At 39.9% G+C, this 25,268-nt stretch overlaps 3 protein-coding genes across 5 annotated transcripts; 1 reads left to right on the top strand and 2 right to left on the bottom strand.

The window, feature by feature from the left end:
* Positions 1–895: 895 nt before the first annotated feature.
* LOC112164898 (protein TORNADO 1) lies at positions 896–5,826 on the top strand. Its single transcript, XM_024301250.2, has 3 exons — positions 896–2,521; positions 2,606–3,849; positions 4,304–5,826. The coding sequence occupies exons 1-3, from the start codon at positions 1,018–1,020 to the stop codon at positions 5,717–5,719; spliced, it is 4,164 nt and encodes a 1,387-aa protein (XP_024157018.1). The 5' UTR covers positions 896–1,017; the 3' UTR covers positions 5,720–5,826.
* Positions 5,827–6,225: 399 nt separating this feature from the next.
* Positions 6,226–8,904, bottom strand: LOC112164901. Of its 3 annotated transcripts, none has more exons than XM_024301256.2 (2): positions 8,652–8,904; positions 6,226–7,756 (listed from the first exon to the last, which is right to left on the bottom strand). In XM_024301256.2, the coding sequence occupies exon 2, from the start codon at positions 7,730–7,732 to the stop codon at positions 6,467–6,469; it is 1,266 nt and encodes a 421-aa protein (XP_024157024.1). In that variant the 5' UTR covers positions 7,733–7,756; positions 8,652–8,904; the 3' UTR covers positions 6,226–6,466. The 3 variants fall into 3 exon arrangements, with proteins under 3 accessions (XP_024157024.1, XP_024157021.1, XP_024157023.1); XM_024301253.2 differs by having other exon boundaries at positions 6,226–7,754; positions 8,649–8,903; XM_024301255.2 differs by lacking the exon at positions 8,652–8,904 and adding an exon at positions 8,230–8,642 and having other exon boundaries at positions 6,226–7,754.
* A 9,855-nt stretch (positions 8,905–18,759) lies between these two features.
* LOC112203758 lies at positions 18,760–19,464 on the bottom strand. Its single transcript, XM_024344679.1, has one exon. The coding sequence runs from the start codon at positions 19,462–19,464 to the stop codon at positions 18,760–18,762; it is 705 nt and encodes a 234-aa protein (XP_024200447.1).
* Positions 19,465–25,268: the final 5,804 nt, after the last annotated feature.

The raw sequence follows: 25,268 nt of genomic DNA, 5'->3' as shown, positions 1-25,268 counted from the left end.
CTATATCAGTGAATTCATCCTCTTTCTTTTCTTTTTCAACGTCACTTGAGCTCTTCCTTTCCTCCATAGAGTCAAGATTCTCAGACACTCACCATCGGAATACATTTGAGGTTTAAGCCTTTTTGGAGTGTTTGAAAGTGGAAAGGGATGGTGATTTCATCACTCTTCCTTACTCTCACTGTTGCTTCTCTCTTGGGTTCCTGGACAGTGCACAATGTAAGCTAGTATTGCACACTTGCATTGGCATTCGGATATGATAGAAAGACAAGAAATTCAAACTATAACAGTAGGAATCGCACTAATTTGAGATCCCCTGATTAAGGAGATGTTTGTCTCCCAACACTAAACGGCCTTTTCCATCTGCTTTATTGGATTCCCCTGTCCTTTTCAATGTGTAAAAGAAGAGAAATGGAGCATTGCTCACTGCCCAAAATGTCAACAAAGTGAACAGTCCCACTTTTCCTCACTTCCTTTTCCATCTGTTCTAACCTGTTCAGTCCAAACATAGAGCATGCCACGTGTCAGTGTTATTTAGAGCGAGTTCACTCATTGGGTCACCAGGTCACCAATTATTCACTATTTTTTAGTGTGAATTTCACCATCTGGATCACCGGCACAGTGTACTTCGTGCCCTGGGTCACCCAGAGTCACTTTCTGAATCACCCGTGACCCAAAGGGTGTAAATTAACACTAAAAAGCAGTGAATAGTGGGTAACCTGGTGAGCCAACATGTGAACTTGCTCTTAGAGATTACTGGTGCACCACCATGCAGTTTCAATGCAAAACAGTAGAGGTGTGTTTATGTTCACACATGTAATGTATAACAAGATTGCTTAAAGGTACAACATAAATCTTCAGCTGTAAGTTTAGAACATGAATCATTTACCAATCAGACATTAGAGGCCAAAGTTGGACCATCACAGCGAAAAAGAATAAACTTTACCTCACTATTATATATCTTGTGAGGTAGATGCATAGTTTCCTGAGTTCTAAAGAGTTCCTACATCTCAAATAACAATGGCAACAAGCCAGAACCTCAAAGATCTCCAATGGGTTCTGCAAGCTCTCGAATCCGAAAGCCTCGACCTACAAAACATCTCCTTCTACCTTTCACAACCCTCTTCTGGCTGCTACCAGGAAACCGAGAACTCCATGAACATAAACATTTCAAAAGACAGCCTCTCTTACTTTCCTCAGTTCCTCATAGTTTTAGGAACATCCAAAGCAATCCAATTGTCTCTAAGAAACTTGGAGTTCCACCAGATCGAATGGGAGCTCCAACAACTGCGTGATCTTGCTGTGTTGCTTGAGTGTAACTCAAACATCAAGTCAGTCATGTTTCGGAGAAACAGATTCGGAAGAGAGTGCATATCAGAGCTATCTGAAATTCTGAAGAGAAATGGAGTGATCAAAGAGGTAATGCTTACTGAATCAAATGTTGGGTCTGTGGGAGCTGGATTTCTTGCTTCTGCCCTTAAAGTGAATGATAGCTTGGAAGAGTTACAGATATGGGAAGACTCTATTGGCTCCAAGGGAGCAGAGGAGCTCTCAAAGATGATTGAAGTGAACTCAACACTGAAGCTGTTGACAATATTTGACTCGAATTCAATCACAGCAACCCCACTTATCTCTGCGGTTTTAGCAAGGAATAGAGCTATGGAAGTTCATGTGTGGAGTGGAGAAAATGGCGAAAAGAGTTCTAAGGTGGTTGAGTTTCTACCTGAAAATAGCACACTCCGAATTTACAGGCTCGACCTTTCAGGTGCATGCAGGGTTGCCTGTGCTCTTGGCTGGAACTCAACTGTCAAGTCACTCGACATGACTGGAGTGCGGTTGAAGTCAAGATGGGCCAAGGAGTTTCGATGGGTTTTGGAGCAAAACCAGAGCCTCAAAGAGGTAAATTTGTCGAAAACTTGCCTGAAAGATAAGGGAGTCATATATGTAGCAGCTGGACTATTCAAGAACCAGAGTTTGGAGAGCTTGTATTTGGATGGAAACAGATTTGGGGGTATAGGAGTTGAGCATTTACTCTGTCCTTTGAGCCGGTTTTCTGCACTGCAATATCAAGCAAACATTACTTTAAAGTCTGTGACATTTGGAGGTGGAAGAACAAAGATTGGAAGGGAGGGACTTGCAGCCATTTTACAGATGCTGACATCCAATGAAACTTTGACTCGGTTGGGGATATACGATGATGAGAGTTTAAGACCAGATGATTTTGTCAAACTTTTCAGGAGCTTGGAGAAGAATGCCTCCTTGAGACACCTATCTTTACAGGGCTGCAAGGGTGTTCAAGGAGAGTTCCTACTGCAAACAATCATGGAGACATTACAGGTAAATCCTTGGATTGAAGATATCGATCTTTCGAGAACACCACTGCAAAATTCAGGAAAGACTGATGGGCTCTATCAAAGATTGGGTCAGAATGGGAAGGCAGAACCTGAAACAGATTTGCTGAAGGACATGCCACTTACAGTGCCAAAGAGTTGTAGGGTATTTTTCTGTGGGCAAGAATATGCAGGTAATCATCCAACTTAGACTACAAAGTTGATTTCCTCAAGTACTTGTTAGCTTTTGAAAAACAAATTTGTATTTTGATTTTCAGGTAAGACTACATTGTGCAATACAATATTGCAGAGTTTCTATTCATCAAAGCTTCCCCTTGTGGACCAAGTAAGATCTCTAGTGAACCCAGTTGAGCAAGCGGTCAGAACAGTCGGAGTGAAGATCAAAACATTCAAAGATGACGACACGAACATTTCAATATGGAATCTTGCTGGTCAGCATGAATTCTATTCCCTCCATGATCTCATGTTTCCGGGGCATGGGAGTGCATCATTCTTTCTCATAGTATCCAGTCTATTTAGGAAAACAAACAATAGAGAGCCAAAGAATGCAATGGAGATAGAAGAGGACCTCCAGTACTGGCTCAGGTTCATAGTGTCAAATTCAAAAAGAGCAGTTCAGCAATGCATGCTACCAAATGTGACAATCGTGCTCACGCACTATGACAAAGTCAATCAGCCATCACAGAACTTGCTGGTTGCAGTAAACTCAATCCAAATGTTGCGAGACAAGTTCCAGGGATTTGTTGACTTCTACCCAACAGTGTTCACAGTTGATGCAAGATCATCAGCATCAGTGAGTAAACTCACTCATCACCTTCTAACGACAAGCAGGACGGTTCTCCAAAGAGTTCCGAGAATCTATCAGCTTTGCAATGATCTTATGCAAATGCTATCAGACTGGAGATCAGAGAACTACAACAAGCCAGCCATGCAGTGGAAGGAGTTTGATGAGCTATGCCAAGTGAAGATTCCGTCCCTAAGAATTCGGTCAAGACATGATAACAGACCGAAGATGGAAAAGAGGCGACGAGCTGTAGCTACTTGCCTTCATCACATAGGAGAGTTAATATATTTTGATGAACTGGGGTTTCTAATCTTGGATTGTGAGTGGTTCTGTGGTGATGTGCTTGGCCAACTAATAAGACTAGATGTAAGAAAGCAAAGCTCCTCAGAGAATAATGGATTCATCAGCAGGAAAGATTTGGAGAAAATTCTTAGAGGAAGTCTACAGAGTCCAATTCCTGGAATGGGTTCAAAGATATTTGATAACTTAGAGGCTAGTGACCTAGTGAGGATGATGCTTAAACTCGAACTATGTTACCAACAAGACCCATCAGACCCTAACTCATTGCTATTCATTCCCTCACTTCTTGAAGAAGGCAGAGGAAAGCCACAAAGATGGCAGTTAAGCAGACCTGAATGCGTTTTTGCAGGTAGGCATCTTGAATGTGATGATTCAAGCCACATGTTCCTCACACCGGGATTCTTTCCTCGATTACAGGTAAGACTTACCCCAATCCTTATTTTCATTTTTATTTCAGTTCTTGTTGATATTTCTCTCTTAACTTTCTTAAGCTATAAGGAAAATTATTTTGAAGTGTCTAAGCACAAACTGATGAGAAAATCTTGCTATTGCTTTGCTGTTATAATTGTTCCATGCCACATGAGTCATGGTGATTTTAGCTAAATGCTATCGATTATATAACATTGACAAGCACTAATATATATAGACCCAAACTCTAGGGGTCATATGAATCAAGCATATGAAAAATACAGACACGACACAGATATATCTATATTATGCAAGGGAAAAAAGTACAGGTTCATTTACCTTAAAACTAGAAATGTGAAAAGTACAGGTTCAAGGTTCATTTACCTTAAAACTAGAAATGTGATAACATCCTGTGCAGTTACAAATCTATGTTCTCATCAAACTTTGTATGTTGCAAACACAGGTGCATCTGCATAACAAAGTCATAGCCTTGAAAAGCCAACATGGAGCAACTTACAGTCTTGAGAAGCACCTAATCTCAATAAATATCAATGGAATCTACATCAGAGTTGAACTGGGAGGACAGCTTGGTTACTACATTGATGTTCTTGCATGCTCCACCAAGAACCTGACAGAAACACTTAGAGTCATCCAGCAGCTTATAATACCAGCAATTCATAGCCTCTGCCATGGCATCACCTTGACTGAAAATGTGATGCGGCCAGAATGTGTCCGAAACCTCACACCTCCTAGATGCAGGAAAATACAATGTGTTTCATTGCAACAGCTGAAACAGGCATTGCTTTCTGTTCCTGCAGACAGCATGTATGATTACCAGCACACATGGGATCCAATCTCAGATTTCGGGAGACAAATAATGGGAGCTGGTTTTGACTTTGCCCGAGACCTCCTATCAGATGATGACTTCCGAGAAGTACTGCACCGCAGATATCATGACCTATACAACCTTGCTCAAGAACTGCAAATCCCACCTGAGAGCGACACAGATGGAGCAGAGAACACAATATCCACCAGTGATGAGCTTGCAACAGTTGAACCAACTTTTGGTGGAATTGCCAAAGGGGTTGAGGTAGTTCTGCAGAGACTGAAGATCATTGAACAAGAAATCAGAGACTTGAAACAGGAGATCCAAGGTTTGAGATATTATGAGCATAGACTCCTTGCTGAGCTTCACCGCAAAGTGAATTACCTTGTGACCTACAATGTCCAAATTGAAGAGAGGAAAGTGCCCAACATGTTCTACTTTGTCAGAACAGAAAACTACTCTAGGAGATTGATCACCAACATGGTTCCTGGAATGAATGCTCTTCGACTCCACATGTTATGTGAGTTCCGAAGAGAAATGCATGTTGTGGAAGATCAGATGGGGTGTGAAATGATGCAGGTCGATAACGGAACTGTGAAGTCCTTGGCACCATACACCACAAAGTTCATGAAACTGCTGACATTTGCTCTCAAGATAGGAGCTCATCTAGCTGCTGGTATGGGTGAAATGATACCTGATTTGAGCAGGGAAGTTGCGCACCTGGCCGATTCTTCCCTCCTTCATGGAGCAACAGGCGCAGGAGCAGGGACGGCAGTTGCAGCAGGAGTTGTTGGAGCTGTGGCAATTGGGCGTATGGAGGGAAGGAACAGAAGCAGGGCTGCAGAAAGCTCAAGAGATATCCAGCAAGATCTAAGAACTGCACAGCAGTGGGTTCTGGATTTCCTAAGGGAGCGGAGATGCTCAACTGGAAAAGATATTGCAGAGAAGTTTGGCTTATGGAGGGTGAGGTACCGAGACGATGGCCAGATTGCATGGATCTGTAGGAGGCATATCAACCTCAGAGCACACGAAGTAATAGAAGTGCCACTTTGATGTTATGAAACTATCTAATATGGTTGGGATAAACAAATGTTTGTATTCTCTTTGGTGTTATAATGTACGTTTTTTCTTATCATGAGCCTCAAAGAAGTCTTGCCTCACATTTAAAATGTAGAAATTCAAAATAGCAGGGAAGGGCAAAGGATGGTTTTGCTGTGTTATCCATAACAGTCCCCTGGAATTAAACTTCACCCCTGTCAACAAAACCATATCTCAATCATATGTAACAGGCACAAAGAGAGATAATAGCATTTGATCGGGGATTAACTATAAGCTTGTCCATGTCATATGGATAGAGATGGTAAAGATCCGGTTCAATCTAAACCTAATCACGTGCAATGGCCGAAAGCACAACGACAGAAGCTTTGGCTTTACAACTTTTTCCTTCAATCACCATGTGAATGTAGGGACCATAACATCAATCATATGATTATAAACATCATTAGCCTATAGTTAGAGGGAATTCGATATCACAATAATTAAAAGGTTAAGATTAAAAGTAGCTACAAAGAGCAAGAGGGAAGATTAACATTAGTTCATATATACTAACAGAAGGTTGTGACAGAACAAAGCTTGTAACAGGTACAAGTCAAGATTTCAAGTCATCTAAAACACCGCAACATACAAAGGAAAGCACAACAATACATAAAACACATTATTACACTTCACTACTAGTACTAGCCTCCAATCTAACATCTAGAGTCACCTGTGAGTCTTCATCTGAACCAGCGAACCAGGAGCTTAGAAGAAAGCTCTACTCCCATAAAACACACGAGAGCCATTTGTCTTTGGTGTTGATAAATTCTGATCAGAGCTCGAATTTCCTGAACTAGTTGGCGATTCAATGTCCAAAGGAAGCTTCATCTTAGCCAAAGACTCAGTAAATTGCTGCATGCTTTTCATGTACATGTCTACAAAATCCTGCTGCACCACATTTTGCTCTGGAACATTGACAGTGACGACAGGTTTTGAGGTTGTATCACTTGGCACCCCACCAGATGAATCAGTCTCGCCATCTTTAGGATCTGCCTTTTTCTCTTCTGAGGCCGAAACTTGTTCCTGATTTGGAGATGCAGGAGCGTCAGATGACTCTGAGCTTGCCTGGACAGATGGAGATGAAACCCCATTAGTTGACACACTGCTCGGGGGAGAGTCAAGCTTCTGAGCCTGAATAGATCCAAATGCAGCAGTCGAAACACTTTCTGCTGCTTGAACGCCCACTTCAGAACTAACATGAGTTTCACAATCAGCAGTGACAAAACTCTCAGAGCTCTGAGACTCAAACTCCGAACATGGGATCTTAATATACTCTGAAACCATCAGCTGGTCTTCATTGGCAATATCCGGGTCTGGGAACTCTATCTTATCTAATTCTTCACAAGGAACAGAATCAGTTATCTCTGTGTCCTCCATAATAGGATTTGAAGGCAAGGACATCACTTCTGGTGAATCTCCAGCATAAGAGAGAGACAATTTCACAAACCCTGCTGGGGAATGAAAGAGATCGTTTGAAGAAAGAGAGAACTCTTTCTCTAACTTCCCATTCTTGATGAGGACCTCTGACATAGGCACCAAAGCAAACCCCAGCAACTGATCTTCAAGATAATTCTTCACCCTGCTCAGCATCCAAATCTCGCATTTGACGGAGCCATCAACAGTCCGAACATTGAGCTGGACCTTGTCATTGAAGACTGGATTTTGACCACCACCATTAATGGTTTTGGTGGATACTGTAATTTCTGGATCACTTGTCAGGCACAGCTTAGCATAGACATCTTGCTTGTGGTAAATGCAGATGTTATGGATGTCCCTAGCCTGATGAACATACACCTCAAGAACACCAATGAAGTCCTCTACATTACAAACATTGGTTTCCTGTCTACTGGCCTCAATTCCATTAGAACATGGTCCAGAGTTGGTGTGAACAGAACAGTCAGATTTCTGCTTCTCAAGCTCAGACACAACAGAGGTTTTGAACGGAGACACAACAGATTGAGGGGAATCCATGGAAACACCCACGAAAGGAAACCTGACAAAGCCAAAAATTGATTTCTTAAGTCAGTCCAGGTTAAAATGCTAACTTTGAAAGACCCAGAGCTCACAGCTTAAGCAAAATTGAAGACAATTGTACTAAAGCCAATTCCCAAATACAAAACCCTAGAGCATAAGTAAGAATCTAGTATTGTTCCAGCAAACCTCGGCCTCAGGTAAAACCCAGATAGTGACCTTCCATATTTAAATTATGATGCTGAGAAATCAAAGTACAATACAAACAACCAGACCCAACCAAATCCAAATCCTAGTATTTCTTGAAGCTAACACCAAATGTCAAATTTAAACTTCATCAGCCAAGAACAACTCCAAAGCCCAAACCAACACCAGAAATAGAGCATTAAAAAAAAAAAAACCAGAACTTCAGCCTGATAAAGGTAAACACAAATGAATTGTAACTCAGAGACCCAAGTCCCATATGAACAAGTTAAGTTCAAAAATCAAACCTTTACCTTGAAATTGCAGCTAACCCAGAAGTTGAACCAACTCAAAATTCAGAAAGAAAAAAACCCACAACTGAGATGAACTAAATTCCCAAGACCCAGAAGCCAACACGCACCAAATAGAAACCCTACTCCAAAACCCAAACCCCCTGGCTTAAAAACAAGCCAAGACCTTTACCAGATACCAATAAAGCTACCACTTTTGTACACAGCAAACCACAACCGGAATCCAAGGGAGTGAAAACAGGGAAAAGCAAATCAAGCACAGTGAGACCCAGATCCTGATAACAGAAACCCACTTAAATTTCAAACCCTTTTGTAGCATTCAAAAAGCCACACCAAATGAATTTAACCAATAAAGGGGCAAGTAGAAAAAAACTAGTAAACAAAGCAAAAGCAGAGATGGGTTTTGTTCTTTTCTCCCTTGCCTTTTAACTCTTTGGGCTCCCAAGTCAAAAACGAATTTGCTTGAAATCTGTGGATCGAGGCGCTGCTACTGTTACTTCTTCTCTCTGAGAATGCCCTCTGTTTTGGAGGAGGAAGAGAATAAAAGTAATGATAATAAAATAAATAAAAGAACCCAAGGAGAAGAGTGTTGAAGGTTGTCGGAAAGCCTTAGAATTTGGGTATTGGAGGAGTATATGTAGATATATAAATAATCCAAAAGCTTGGAGATTTTTTGGTTGTTTTGTTTTATGATCCATAGGGGAGGGATGGGCTTGGCAGAGACACCGTCCCACGCGTTTGTGTGAGGCGGACCAATCACACAAGAGTTGAGTGCGCTTCTTGGTGGGACACGAAACAGATGACTTGTCACTGCAATCGCCTTTCTCTTTTTGGTGTTTGTGTCAGTCTGTTAGTGCTTCTCATCAGAGCGCTAGGGTTTCCCATTATTGAGCTCAAAGGGGATGGTTTGTTACTGCAGGTTAGTCATGGTCTGTGAATGTATAAGTGCAAATTAGTGAGATGTGAACATCTGTGTCCCCTTCTCACTCTGTTAGGGTAAAGATTTTGCAGTTATTTTGCGACATTTTTAGACTTTTCGGCAACTAATGATGCTTCTTTCTTAAGTTCTTCGTAGTTTTTGGTTAGAGCTATCACAATGAATTCGTCTTTCTTATTTTGCGGTGATTTACTTGACCGAATGAAATTTAGAGACATAATTAATTAATTTGGTATACAATTTTGACTTATGGGGTCTCCTGTCAAGTGGGTTGATGGTCTTAATTTTGAGACTGTTTGGTGGCCAAACTACTTTGTTTGGTTTGGCTGGTTTTAGTAGAGACCAAGAGATCGTTTTGGATAATTGGAGTATATAGCCAATTGGACATTTTGTTCAGCAACTTGATAATTTTGGATTAGATTCTGTTTCATTTTAATAGTGAGGTTCAATAACCCTTTTAAGAGTTTGGAAGCTTCTGTTCCTAACGGGATTGCAAAATAACATTTTTAAGAGCATCTTTAGTATTGTTATCTATTTTTTAGTTAAATATTAACCAAAGTATCAGTTCTAAAACGTCTGTATCAGTTCTCTCTATTTTAGTTAATGAGCTAAAATAGAGAGTCTGCTAAAGATGCTCTTAGAGCAACTCCACCGGTTTGTTTTTGACCAGTCACCAGCTAGGAAAAGCTGAGGTGGTGACCATGGAGGGGGAAAATGGGTTTCCAGCGGTGGGTTTTTGACCAGCCAAAAGCCAACTTTTCTTGACCGAAGCCAAGAAAAAAGCCAACTCCATGACATTTTCCTTGACCAGCCAAGCCCTCTGCCAGCTCGGCCCAGCCCCAAACGTGGGTGACGTCGTCTACACAACTGGAGAAGGCGACGCGCTGAAGGAAGAAAGTGGAGGACGAGACGTTGGAAGCCAAGCCCTGAGGTGCCGAAAAGCTGCCGGCATCAAAGACAGCGACGGAACCGAGATGAACCCAGAAACCAAATTGTCAAAACTCGATTAAATCGAAAATCTAATTATACTAGAGTGTAGAGCACGATGAGAGGAGTTAGTTCCATACCACATGCGGCCCAATCGGTGGCCAGAGTCATCGGAAATTGTAGAGCTTGCTGGTGAAGGTTCGGGCTTTTCTCTGTCGTTTCTCCCTCCTCATCGGGTGCATGAGCATCCGAGACCGCAGGCGTGATGGCGACGACGAGACGAAAACGTTGGTGGTATCCCGCCGTCGTTGGGTGGCCGGACGTGGAAGTTCCAGTCAGTCGCGAGTGCATCTCGGGTCAGAGAGCTCCAAGCTCTCTCTCTCTCGAGCTTTCTGGATCGTCCATCTGATCCCATGCCTATTTATAGGCTTTTTTCAACTTTTTCAATGAACAGTAAAATAAAATTGTACAAAATTCAATGAACAATGAAAAATAAAAATAATGAACAGTACTGACTGGTCAAGAAACAGTGAACAGTTTCTTGACTGGTCGACACTTGGACTTTTCGACCTTGACATTTCTTGACTACGGATGGACTTGCTCTTAGGAGTTTGGTGCAGCTTTTAAAATTGACAAAAAGCTAAACATACTTCCCAAAATAGCTAAAGAGCCAAGATAGAGAGTATGCTAAACATGCTCTAAGAAGTTAAATATGGGTTTCAAGTTTGAAGACAGCCTTAATTCCGAGTTGGCTCTACTATAATATGCGATATTAAAATGGTGACCTATGTTTTTCTCCTTGTTCTATGATCTTTTAAAGGGTAATTATTGCGGGTATTATAGATATTTATTAAAGGGTCTTAATCACATAGTAGTAAAACACTCAAACCCTAGTTGAAACCCTAGTTTAGGGCTTCATGCAAATTGGCGGTGACCAACCGTGGTAGAGAGGTGGCGGTGGTGCTGTTGTTGGGGTGTGGTCGTGCTTTGGCTGATTGGTGGCTAGCCTTTTGTCGATTTTCTTTCATGGTGATGTTGGCATTTCTGCAAGAGTTCTAATTTGATCAAACTTGTTTGTCATTTTGCTTGTTTTGGTTTTTCTTGGTGTCACAAATCTCCTCAATGGTCGAAAGGAGTCGATCGCCACAAATAGCAGTGGCGGTGCAAGTGGAGATGGTGGCCTGGTCAGTAGTGGACCGGCCAACAGGAGTAAAAGGGAAGAGAAGCCCTGTTTTCGTTGGACTCTAGAGTTGGGCTTGGAGGCCTGAGTCTGGGCTTGGGTTGATTGGGCCTAGGTCAAGAGTTTGCAAGGAGGGTGTCTTGTCACCCTCACTTGTTACCTAGTGGCTTGGGCTGGCCTAGCCCAAAAGTTGGACCATCTTCGTATTTTGGGTTGAAATATGGTCTTCAAGTGCTAGGTTATTCAGATCATGACTTTTATGGGAGTTGGTAACTATATTGAATGTGACTGACCTGTTTTTCAAGTCTAGTGTAAGTAGAGATAACTTCTGGGAATTTTCTGAGATGTTTCTATGCTTCATTTGCACCACAATTGAGTGTAGGCGTGTGGGATTTAGATGATCGTTTTTCCTTAGGAGGCGAGGCTATTTTTGTTTGTACTAGTCTTGCATTTATGCGAGCGTCTCTGAATTGTAATGAGTTGTAGTGCTTGAATAGAGAATTGATTGTTTGCTCACTAATCTCTCTATTTTTAAGTGTTTGTAGTCTCTAGTCATTTTCTGCTTGTTGATCCCAAGCTATCAACCTTGAGTTCCAAAAAAATAAAATAATAAAATAAAGGGTCTTGGTTGGAGCTTTATTAAAATATTATATCAAACATATCAGATAGAATGAAGGCACACTTTACATTTACATTTGACATGAATATGTTTTACACTTTCGTGGGATATGCTCGAATAAGAAGATTGCATTATAAAGCTTCTATTGTTTGTCGGGATCGCTTCTATAAGAGCTCTTCTAATGAGGATAAAATGAGGACTAGTTGACGATTTTCTAATCAACGGTTTGAGAGACCCACTTTTTTATTACATTATTGCAAATCAACCGTTAGAGCAACTCCAACAGCTTCCCCATATTTAGATTTTTCTCTACTTTAGGAAAAAATAAGGCTCTTTTGCTCCAACAGATTCCCTATAATTATCTCTATTTTAGAGAAAATGATGAAAGAGAAAACCAAATTCCCTATATTTACAGCAATCTCTAAAATTTAAGGAAGAATATGGAGATTTTAGAGATTGATGTAGAATAGAGAATCTGTTGGAGTTGGAGAAGAAAAAGATGCTAAAGCTTTGACTTTTGCTTCTCTATTATACAGAAATTATAGGGAAGCTGTTGGAGTTGCTCTTAGATGTTTATGTATGTATGAGTAGACCGCTTCAGAAAATTTTCTTCCAAATAGCTAATCGTTAAGGTATCGAACTATATCAAATCAATGGACGAACCAAATGTATCAAACATGAACCGTTCATGTTCATAACTAATAAATCACGATTATGTATGTCTTAACGATTTTTAATTTGATTGAAAAATTATATAAATGATCTACACATAAATATCTAATTAATGAAGTTTAGAGTGGAACTATTCTGATCGATGAGCTTCGACTTTAATTAATGAAACTATTCGATTAAGGAAGGAAAAAAAAAAGTCCTCCATTATTAAGCTAAACAAGTTGCATAGATTTGTTAACGGTCAGAAAAAAACACCTCAGGTTGGTCGGGCGATAAGCTTAATTAGTATTGACGGAAAGCAAAGAAATGTCGAGGATATATTGGACTATTGCCTGAATACAGCCCCTACCATAATTGGATAATGACTACGACCATCACAAAACGGAAAGCATTTCAATTGGTTGGATCTAAACTTATTTAATTAGCTGTAATACTTTCATTTGCCCTCCTCTTCCTCAAATCATTAAAATAACATGTTTTAGTTTTCTCGTTTGAAAACGTGGGACGCCAAATAGCCGTTACTAGATCATTCCAAAGTGTCTACACCTAAAAGCATGTATAACGTAATTAGGATAGTTCCCACTTATAGAAAAAAGTCCCCCACTCAAGGTGGTGCCTTCACCATCTTTTGTATTTTGTAAGAAGCAATTGGGACACATAGTGGGAAATGAGAAATATGTAGAGTCAGTCTTTTAGCATATGCGAAAAGAAAAAAAAAAAACATAAAAAACACGTTACATTCTCATACTTATATTATAGCCCATGATCATTTAGTCTAATGGTATAATTTTTTTTTTTTGTAAGTGAGGGATTTTGATGAGTTCAACTCTTGAGAAAATTATTTGTTATGTAAAACAATAATGAAAAGTAAAAAATAAATAAATCGTGTTTGATGTATTATGTAAATTAATCACTTCCATCATATCTAACCCAAAATATTATGATCTACATAATCTTATACTTGTTTTTACTTTTAAAGAAGGGCTGGTGCTGCTACTCTCAAATCTTGATTAATGAAATTGCCGAATACAAGGGGGGGGGGGGGACATTGAGCCTAAACCCCTGATTACAATAAGTATATATAACACATCCCGAAATGATATCGGGAGTCTCTATAAAGTACATATATTCTAACAAGCACCAATTAGCAAAAAGTGTTCTACTGACTACTCCATTTGCTTTGTCATAGCGATGACATACTGGAAAGATAACTCGATTACAACGAAGCATAATTACCAAACTCACAGCTTTCCTACTATGTTGCCGCCAGAAAATAGATCCAACGACACTTAGTTTCATTCTGCCACTAGGAGGTTGCGACCATTTAATCATAGATCGTCACCTCACTAGGCCAGATAAGACACTTAGAGTGCATATACAGGCATTTAGCCCGACTAGCGCTGCAAAAAAATGCAGGGACTTATTACACGCCGATGACAAGACAAAACTAACAAGCGAAGATAAATAAAACTAAAGATAGAAAAAATAAAAAGACAGCCCAGGCCAGGCCCAATAAAAGGGCCCAAGCCTAAGCCTCATCACAAGACTTGGGAAGAACACGAACCGCCAGGCTTGGCTGGCCAAAACCCGCTACATCCACCTTTGTTGGGCCACCAGCTGCCCTGCCTTGCCAGAGTGGCCGGACCTCTACCATTAACATGCCATCCCTGACACGGCATGGGTGAGCTCCGCCTCTGCCAATCAGACTCTCCCCTAGATCGGATCCAAAGGACCCAACCCAGATTGGGTTAGCCTGATCAGAACCCCGTTGCGTTGCCACGACCATAGCACAACCACGCTGAACCCGTGACACCAACCCACTCTGCCGACCATGGCAGCGACAAACCAACCAAAGCCCGACATCCGCGATCCTCCCCTTCCTAACCTCACAAACTGCCATCGCGATCGCCCCGATCAGAACAAGGATGTTGATCGAGGAAATCCCGGCCTACCAGACCCACATGGAGTCAACGAAAACTCGTCCGACGACGGCGAAGTGGCTCGCCGCCGGACAGGGAAGATAACCTCAACTTTTTCTCTCAAACCTCTCCTAACCTTATACTTGTATAAGGACACCTAGATTGTGTGTGTGGTCCATACTCTATTTATTTGTCTCAGTTGTAATAGGGTTAATATTAGAGATATTCTCGGAGATATATTCGTAGATATCCAATCACTGTACGATTATGTTTCCTTGTTAGACTCTGATTCTATGGTTGTAATGCTCTATATAAAGAGGTTTCTATTATTAATGAAAGTAAAACTCATTTCCTCCCAATTATCTCTACTATTCTCTCTGCATCTATTTTTCTAAAACACTATTTTTTTTTTTAATTCTTTCAACATTCTCGTGATTTAACAGGTCATAGTAAACTCAGGATGAGCAAATTTGAATCCGTAAACTAAAAACCATTGAATTCCATATAAACAGATAACTAACTACGAACATATTGATTGCATCACAGTGCATAGAACCTGTCAATGCTTATCTAGAACAATCGTATTGATCACAATGCAACCTTTTCTTCTCAAACTAGTCACACTTCCAAGGCCAAAATGGCAGAGCAGTGACAAGTTATGGTGGGCTCATTTACCTCTTTAATTCACTCGACTTTAGAAGGGTCACCAAACTCACCACTATTATTCAATGATCCTCATTAAGTATACACCATCTCTTTGGAAAAACCAAATACAATCAATCCAAAGTAGACTTTAGGCTATTAGAGGCCTCTTGACAATATTAGGCGTCCTATTCAAATTTCTCCAAGGGGGGACGATTGGCCAGAAAAAGAGTCCTCCCATTGACAAAGCTTGATCTAGAAAAACCATCCACATCCCCTTCAAGTCATTTGTCTCTTTCCTTGTTTTTAATTCTACTTTATTTTATGTTGGATGATATCGATGTAGCAGAATAGGACTCATACCTAGATGATATCTTGGATATCATATCATATATATAATTTCATCAACTAAAGTGTTCCTGTCACTTGTCATTGTACACCTTTTCTGCAATAGTGCTTTTAACTTTTGGTGCCGTAAGTGGCGTATGGAGGCTTTGATTTTGAAGTGTGTTCATACGAAGCCTAAGATGCTCAAAGTTTACACTAATACTCTAATAGATACTTAACAATGTTCAACTAATCCCACCACTCACGTACACTAGCGAATTCAAATTTGATTTTTGGTCGGTTAGGGTTATTGAAAATTGAAATGCAAATATCAATGTCAATCTATCATCCTCAATCAATGTAATTGATTCTGAGCCTCTGATTGCGAAACATAAAAATAAATTTGCATATACTTATTATATACAAAACAAAAAAAGTTCATGAAAATCAGTTCGTTGCAATGAGGGGAGTAGCATATGCCACTGCGTTGGCATTAGTTTATGATAATTATATAATTGTGTTCCTACAAAATTTTGGGCACCAAAGAGTTAGTGGGCCTGAGGTGATGGGTTCACGAGCCTCACCTTAGGCTATTCCCTTCTAGAGAGAGTGATGGATATTCAAACAGGAGAGTATCTAGAAATTTTTCATAGGGTCGGCAATTAAGGACAAGACAAAAGGAGTTATTGAAATAAGAGAACAAAATAGTTAGATAAGAACATTATTTGCTAAATTCTAATATACTTTTTAGCAAGAGAACAAGCATAAGGGAAAAAATGACAAAAGAAATACATTAATTGGTTCTGCTCTCAATAAACACGGATCGCCGTGTTGTCTAACTCAAAAACACCATGCGTCTGAGGCTAGCATTTCCCTAAAAATAAAGATGGGTGATAAATGACGATGTGGTTTTGAGTGATCCAATTATAGGTATTCTTCTTCATTTTGTAATGACACATTAATTGGCTATTGACTTATTTTAATGGCAGTCGCTATACTACGTACATCGTTTGAACTTTGAAACATGTCTATCTTGTAGGAAATAAGTCTGAATGCAGCAGTACGCAACTTCGCATGCTACAAATCCTTATGTGCACAAAGGTCATAGAACTACGGCTTAAGCTGCATACAACTTTGATTGGTGCATTTGGGTTTCATACTCATAGCGCTACTACATGACACTTGTATATCTTGACTGTGCTAGTAGCAAGTGACTCATATAGTGAGTTGCTATTGTATCCTTTGGCACGTATGCTTTTGAGAAATTAATGTCAGCAAATCTTGACTCTTCTTGAAACCGAATCAAAATCATACATGTAGATAAGTTAGATAAACGTAAAAGGGTGTATTTGAAATTAACTGTGGAACAGTGTCTTGTCTATTTTACTTTGGAATAACAATTAGGTGTATGTTTTATTTAAATTAATCGGTAATGTTTGACTTTAAGATCCATGTGCTGCAGGTTAATTATACTAATCTTCACCTAATTCCACATTAATTCCTCAATGCAAACACCAAATTAAACAACTTGTAAAACACTGTATGTCTTTCCTTCTTGTTACCTATACGCATGCAATACAATTTTCTATAAATCATCATTTAGACAGTTCAGTTTGTAATTTGCACTCAAATAAGTAAAACAAATATATATGTTGTTGTAGGTCAAGCACTAATTTGCGGGGCAAAGTTGCTATTGATCGTGTAAGAGTTTGACAAAGAAAATCTCAATCCGGAAAGATAATCAAATGTTTCCGCTCTGGAAAAAAAAAATGGAAAAAAAAACAATGAATATGCAGAATTGCAAAAGTAACAGATATGACCAAGGCGGTTTGACTAGCTAGCTAGGGTTTCTTGTGCATGTGGGCTTGGACAAACAATTATAAGTTTAGATGCTTAACTAAGAGATGGCTTATTTAAAAGCCCAGGACAAAGTTCAATACAATCCAATTTTCATCATCTCCAGGCTTCTCAATAGTCAATAGGATCTAGCAAGTATCGATCAATCTCTCCTCCAACCACCACTGCTTCACCTTCAAGCTGCTTGTTCCAATATGCTAGCTAGCATTGCAGCCCTCACTCCTCCTTTGTGACCTTTTGGTCTTGGTGTGGCAGTTGCTTTGCTGCTGCCCTGTTTCTTCTTTTGTGCAGTGCTTTGTGCGCCCACTGCACTGTTACCACCACTAGAATATGCATAAATGTCACAGAGTGACCACAAGCTACTTCAATTCATTTGATTTCTTCTTAATCTCAACTGAGTCCATGGCAAGGTACATTTCACACACTCTCTCAACATTCTTCAACTTGTACCTTGGATCCAAGACAAGTGCAACAAAAAAAAGCTTATTGATGTCTTCTATGGATCCAAAGTATTTTTTGAACTTGTTCCTCATTTTATTAGCCATTCCAAACAAAATCTTGTCAGACTCAGTTGATTGATTGTCAATGGGCTTGTGAAACAGCTGATCCAACTCTTCCCTGATTGTAACTATGTCGTGGAAGGCTTTATGTGCTGTAGGCTTGAGTTGTGCACTCACTTCAACTGTGACATCATAGTACACCTTCAAAAACTTTACAAAAACTATTGCTTTCTCCCAATCAGAATCAACGAGGGGCCCTACCCTCTTTCTAGAGTGTCTTGCTGCCCTAATATTTTCAACTTCATCAAGTTCTTCATCTAAATCGTCCTCTTCATCAAAATATGACCTATATTTTGCATCCTCCTCATCTGCCATTCTGTCAAAAGCCTTCTTCAATTCTAAAGCTGTGTCCAACATGATGAAGGTGGAATTCCACCTTGTTGGCACATCTAAAACACAAACTTTGCTACAATCTAATATCTCTTTTTCAGCACATAGTTTGAATACATCAAGTCTTTACCCTGAACTCCTCACATATCGAATAACATTTCTAATGCTAGCCACTGATCTATCCATTATATGTAGACCAGACCTCACAATAATATTTACAATGTGAGCTAAGCATCTCACATGCATAAACTTCACATCAAATAGTGGTTTCCTTGGCCATTCACTCATTTTTTTTTTTTCTGAAGGTACTCTATGGCAACCTTGTTCGCTGAAGCATTGTCGACTGATATAGTCAAAATCCTATCTAAGTTCCACTGAATCAAGCAACTTTCAAGGATTTTTCCTATGGTAATGCCTGTGTGGTTTGGAACAACACAAAAATTGAGCACTCTTTTGTGCATATTCCACCCAGAATCTATGAAATGGGTAGTGACTACCATATAATTTATGTTCTGACATGAGGTCCATGTGTCTGTTGTCAAACAGACAAAATGTCCTCTCAGCTATCTCTTAAGTGTCTCCTTTTTTGTATCATACATTCGCAAAAATTTCTTAACCCCCACCTTCCTACAAGGTACATCCCATCTTGGTACTGCCACTTTACAGAAATGCCTAAATCCTGGCCTTTCAATAGCACTGAAAGGCAACTCATCCAATATAATCATCACACAAGCAGCATCTAGACATGCTTCTTCTGACCATTGCCTTGAAACTAAAGTAGATTTTTGATCGAACACATCACTACTTAAGATTTGTTGACTCTCTTCTAGGTTATTCCTACCAGGGTACCCTTTGCAAACTAGCTCTATATGCTTCCTAAGCAAACTAGTACCATTTTCCCTAGAATCACAAGCCAAATGAGTCGGGCAGTACTTACATTGAGCTCGCTTCGTATTGCTGACTACTGTCTCCTTTCCGTCAACAATCTCCACTAATGGCTTGTCGAATTTGGTGAAGTGCTCCCAAACAGATGATCTCTCTGCCTTCATCTTCTTCTCCCTCTTTCTCTTCACACTGCTCACAACCTTCTTCTTCCCTTTATGTTTCGAAGAACGAGTTGCCGCCGTCGGACTGGGAGATGGTGCTTCACCAGTGTGTTCATCAACTCCAGGTTGTTCAGATGCTTCAGCTGCCACAATCTCATTGCCGGCTTCCGGAGAATGAGTTGAATGACTAGAATGAGTAGAGTGAGTAGAATCAGATTCCATTTCTCCAATTGGGGATTTGGGGTTTTCGGAGAAATTAGGGTTTTCAAACACTAATTGGGGATTTGGGGTTTATTTGATTGGGTAAGAATTGAGGATAGGGTTTATGAAATGAGGAATTGATGAATTGGGTAAGAATTTTTAGGGTGAATCAACTGATGAATTGGGTCGACGAACTGAAGAGGGGAAGAAGAAGACTAAAGTCTGAGACTGAGGCTAAAGTGGTAAACGAGTTAAGCAATTACCAAACTAAAGACCTAAACTGATGACTCATAACTCATAAGCCAATACTAATAGGACAAGTGTCCGGTTCGGGTTTTTTTTGTTTTGAATGATAAGAACCGAAACCGAACCGTAAAAAATAGTTCAGTTTGGTTTTAACAGTAAACAACTCTTTTTTTTTGTTAAGAACTGCACCGAACCGTCGGTTCCGGTTCGGTTCGGGACGGTTCCTTTGTTTCTCGGGTCTAAAGTCCCAGGCCTAATCTTGTCTTTCTTTTGTTTCCTCCTCGGCAAGGCGGGTCTGTGTTTTGCTCTTTGAGCTTTTCCACGTGGTGTTTTGGCATCCTGTTGTCTAATATATTCATGGATTTACCCAGAGAAAAATTTAGATTAGTTTGCATGCATATGAATGCATTCTATATTAATTTACCTGATTGTGGTGAGTCGGCACTTCATAAATGTTCAAGAACCGTTGGTGTTTGGGCCCAAAATAGGCTTTAGATTTAGATACACACTATATACAGGACCAGGAGTAATGCTAGGAAATTATACCCCAATAATGTATTACGTTAACAAAGTTTCTTAGAAATGTACAAGAATGAAGATGATGTCACTCTGTGCAAGGTTTATCCTCTCCTATGACACCAGGATCTAGCACTCTCGTGTCAATGCCTTATTCTCTTAATAATAAACCCGTTCTTGATTATTTCTCGAGATCTCATAGAGGGCGGCTAGGATTCCTTCTGTAAGCTTGCAGGTCCTCGTCCAGCAGCTCCCGTGCCACGCTAGGCTGTTAGCCTTGTTAGTAAGCCGCCGTGAGTGTAGTTGGGCGAGGAAGCTTGGATGGTTGTTTCTCAGCCTCTGCTACGATGGCGTGACTTGGACCTTAACGAGATTGCAAGCCGTGTGGTGGTTCTGCATCTTGAGATCGTTTGGAGACCCTGTCGGTGGTAGACTGGTGGTACCGGCGTTCTGTCCTCTTTGATCGACGACGGCAGCTGGCAGGATGGAATTGAGGTGGGGGTTCGACAGGCTCGATTCAGATTGGATTTTTCCGATCTGCTATGGGAGCTTCGGAACCATGCGGGGAAGGGTGTTTGGGTGAGGTGGTGTTTCTTGTTGGCGTGCTGGCCATGATGGCGGGGTCGTTCGTCTTCTACTCATTGCAGCATTCGGCCATGCACCTAAGTTGGTAGCGACTGAGGGAATGAAGGCCTATAGATTTATTAAGGGACTCCGAAAGGAGTATCAGGATTGGTTGGCACCTTATAACTACCCGGAGTTTAGATTGGCTGTTGAGGCTGCTATGAGATATGAGGCCAGGATTCTATCTCGTTCACGACCTTTGGAGATTGGTGGCCCTAGTCAGGGTCCACCCAAGATGACTGCTTCTATGTCGGGATCTAAGTCTAAAGGCAGCAGTAGACCTAACAGTTTTGGTTCTAGAGCTAGACTAAGTTTTGGTGGATGTGACACGAGATATGATCAGACGGATGAGTGGAACTTCAAGGACAACACTGGTTAGTTTAGTGATCCTTATGATACTTATGTGAGTCAGAGCTACTTTCCGCAGTGTCAGACTTGTGGTGGATACCATGAGGGTCATTGTCGAGCAGGTAGTTGAGTGTGTTATCAGTGTGGCTAGCAGGGTCACTATATGAGAGAGTGCCTGCAATTGATTCAGAGCAATATATCGGGATTTGGTCAAAACTCCAGACAGGCATTGGGTGGTGCTTCTGGTACTGCATCTGACAGTGCATCTGATGGTCCATTCAGCAGTGGTACTTGTGCTAGTGCAATAGGCAGATATAACACTAGGAGAGGTAGAGGTCAGCGTGGATGTCCAGCACCTCAGACCAGACTTTAGGCTATGCTTCACAGGGAAAGTCATCCTTCATAAGAGATTAGTGTGAGTATATTATTCAATTTAGATCAAACTGTTATACTTTGCCTAAGCCAAGTGATACTTCCATTCTCTTTATTACCCTATCGTCATCTCTTCCGTTAGATTCATATGTTTCCTTTTCTTCAATAAATATACTTAGCATTTGGTACATCCCTATCTCTTCAGTTGACAAGTACAAAATTTCGAGGGCGAAGTTTTTATAAGGTGAGGAGACTGTTACACCCCGTACCCAAATTTACTTGTTTACCTAGTCATTTAGACAGTAAATGACAATTATCCTTACTTTTTACCCTTGTTTCTATACATTCAAGGATGCTAAAAGTTGACTTTTTGTTCTATTCACTTTTTGAGGAAACTTCCTTCTAGAAAGTTGTAGAACACATGAAACTGAGTTCGTGGACATACAGCACACTAAAATCGAAGTTTGTATGAAGAAATTACGATATAAAAATCTCGAGTTACTATTTCGAGAAACCACTACAAATAGCAGTTTGAGATTTCTATTTTGAGAAATTTCCATTTTGAGCCGAGACCTTAGTCCCAAACTTTCTCTCATTGACCTAATCGCTAACCCGACCCATATCATGCCCGAACATTAACCCGGTCTTTTCTTCCTTCTTCGGCCACCACCGATGTCGCCACGGGCCAAAAATGGACCGCCTCTCTTTCCTCTTGCCATTCATGGAAGAAATTCATGCCAAGCCTTAAACTGAGAGAATTGAAGAGAAATTTTTCCTTGGGGCCGCTTCGATCAACTTGGTCAATTGTGGGTTTTCCGGCCACCATAGCTTTCTCCACCACTCAGGCTTTGAAGGCTTCATCACACTCTTTCAAACCATACTAGCCTCTTCCACCAATTTAGTTCACGTAGGACGAATTGAAGAGTAGAGAAAATTTGGGGTTTCAGAGTGTTCAAGGTAATTTCTGATTTATACACTTAAATTGATCAATGTTGTAGTTAGAAAAGTTATTGGGGATGTTGTTAGGAACAATTTGACATAGGTACGGTGACCCAATTAGGGGTTAGAGGTGGCAACGCGTGGGGGGGCGTCTGGCCGTTTTAGGTGTTTTAGTTTAGTGTATTGGGTAGAGCTCATCATTACGAACAAATGGATATAGTTTGGTAGTCATAAGATGAACTTTGGGAACAACAGGAATTTCCGAAGTTTTAGAAATTCGGATTTTGATTCGGGAAGATCCAACTGTTGGATCAAACCCATTTTTTGATAGATTGTTTGAATAGTTAACGTGATATATGAAGTTTGAATTCATTTTGATGTAAATTCGGGATTATTGAAGAGCAGGTAGGCTCCAGAAGATGAGGATGGATATGATTATTGAGGAGTGTTAGAATGTTTTTACAAGATTTGGATAGTCCACTTCTAGGGGAAGTTTTGATGTGGACTCCACAAAGCCATTTCAGATTTTAGGGTGAAATTCGGAGGTCCTGTCAATTAAAATTAGTCATAGATACATTTTTGATGAAACAAAAAATTTGGATACCAGTGATGAAGAGAGTTTTGGTGCAATTGTTAAGATAAAGGTAAACTTTATGTTCTCGTTGCGACAAAATCTAAAGCTCGAATGCAATCGATAAGATGAGATTATGGGTCGTTAATGGGCAGCCTTGCCCAAAATCAATGGGCTTAGACCGGGCCGGGCAGAGCTACAACATATTTTTTCTATTTTTCCAGCTGGGCAGGGCCGGGCTTTTCTTAAAAATCAAGGCCCAGGGCTGCCCATGGGATCAGGTCCGTACAGGCTTTTTAGGGCTGAGCCGGTCTGGGCTTTTTGGGTGGGCAGGGCCAAGCCTATTATATTTATATGTCATGTTCTTTAAAAGCTATGAAAAAATTATGATATGTTAATGATTGAACAAAACAAAATACAAAATTAAAGGAAAATATAACCTAATGCAATAATTAGTTCAATATAACTAAAAAAAAAAAATTAATACTAGAAATGGGCTTTCAGGTTAGACTTATAAGGTCGGGCCAGATGGGTTTTAATGGGCCTGGCCTGGGCTTTGGCTTTGAACCCTCCGCTCTAGTCTTACCTCGTGCCTAATGGACAGGGCCGGATGGGCGCCCATGGGCTTTTGGGCCTGCGGGCCAAATGATGATCCCTGGATAAGATGAAGGTAAACTTTAAGTACAATCTACAATAATAACAAACCAAAAAAAAGAAGTTTGAGCTTTATTTAAGGGCTACGAAAGTAAACAAGAGTTGGTCAGCTGTAAACTGTAGTTGACAGCTGTGCTGGCCCATGAGTTTAGGATCAGTAATCATCTTTCCACTAGCCACAACGGCTATTTCTTTGAACTATTTGTGCCTTGTATCAGTTTTAGTTTTTGTCTTTTTGTTTTTTTACAGAAAACCTTTCATTTTTTTAATTTTTTTTTTGTTTCCATCGCCTTCATTTAGCTTGGTATTTTTCTTTTGAATTGTTTAATTTTCCTATACATGGATAACTTACCATTAATCCTCACTATAGATGCTTCTTTACTCTTTTTCTTCATCATGGATTGGTAAAAAATAGGGCTAAATATTAGTTAGTACCCTGTGGTTTAGGTCCAAAATCAATTCAGTCCCTGAACTTCTAATTTCATCAAAAACACCCCTGCACTTTCAATTTTAATGTAATAGGTCTAATTCATTAATATTCTGTTATGGGTTCAAGTTATAGTTGAATTATTTGTTGAAAAACTATTTATTTTTATTAGTAGAACTCACTCCTAAATTGACTATGCAGACCATCTCGACACCACATCATAAAACATTGGTCATATATGAGCCACATTAACAAGTTAAATAACTCAATTGTCGGAAAACTAACAAATTGGACCTTTTAGATCAAAATTGAAAGTACAGGGGTGTTTTTGATGAAATTAGAAGTTCATGGACTGAATTAATTTTGGACCTAAACCACATGGTGGTAATTTGTATTTAGCCCTAAAAAATAACACCAATATATATGTTACGTACTCTATTTGTTCAATTTAATCTACTTTGTTACATAAAAGAATTTATAATTGACATAGTTCGAGTAAGCTGAAAATACAAGCTTTAAATCCTAAAACGATAAAACTGGAGTCAACCAGAGAATATAATTTTGATTGATAATAATATGAAAGATGATTGTTTGCAATCGTTTATTTAAGGTTGCTTAAATACTACAAAATAAACCCTAGGGTTCTAACAACCAATCCTAAAAACCAAAGATTAAATTAGAAGTAAATTTAAAACTAACTAGAAAACTAAAATTCAACAGAAATAATAAACCCAGATTGAGGCCCTAAACAACCTTAGATGTTCAAAAAAAACCCATAGTTTGTGGCAAAGACACATGTTTTGCTCCTGGCACCGTTTCTTTCTCGAAAACATATAATAATTTGCAATTGGACACTGAACACCAAATCTACAAGGTTCTAGTTTTGCCTTTTCTACGCTCAATCTGTTCTTCAATTTTTTTCAATGATCTGTTCTACTTTAATAATAACTATACATACATGCATGATGTGTACAACTTTGTGACGAGTAGTAACAATAATTTCATTGCCTACTCGGTTACAAATTGAAGATACCTAGCACACCTACCTATCTCTAATGGCCGGTTATGGAAAAAGTGGAAGGAAAAACCCCATGCTCTGCCTTCTCTCTAGAAACTAGAGAGAGAAAA

The sequence above is a fragment of the Rosa chinensis genome, chromosome 5 (assembly GCF_002994745.2).
Source record: "Rosa chinensis cultivar Old Blush chromosome 5, RchiOBHm-V2, whole genome shotgun sequence".
NCBI classification, from domain to species: domain Eukaryota; kingdom Viridiplantae; phylum Streptophyta; class Magnoliopsida; order Rosales; family Rosaceae; genus Rosa; species Rosa chinensis.
The sequence above is the reverse complement of the archived record's forward strand: the minus strand, read 5'-3'. Positions and strand labels throughout refer to the sequence as shown.

Coding starts and splice junctions, on each gene's coding strand:
- LOC112164901 (XM_024301256.2), bottom strand. CDS start 7,732: ATGGATTCCCCTCAATCTGTTGTGTCTCCGTTCAAAACCTCTGTTGTG.
- LOC112164898 (XM_024301250.2), top strand. CDS start 1,018: ATGGCAACAAGCCAGAACCTCAAAGATCTCCAATGGGTTCTGCAAGCT. Junction 2,522..2,605: donor CTGTGGGCAAGAATATGCAG/GTAATCATCCAA, acceptor TTTGATTTTCAG/GTAAGACTACATTGTGCAAT. Junction 3,850..4,303: donor GATTCTTTCCTCGATTACAG/GTAAGACTTACC, acceptor TTGCAAACACAG/GTGCATCTGCATAACAAAGT.
- LOC112203758 (XM_024344679.1), bottom strand. CDS start 19,464: ATGGAATCTGATTCTACTCACTCTACTCATTCTAGTCATTCAACTCAT.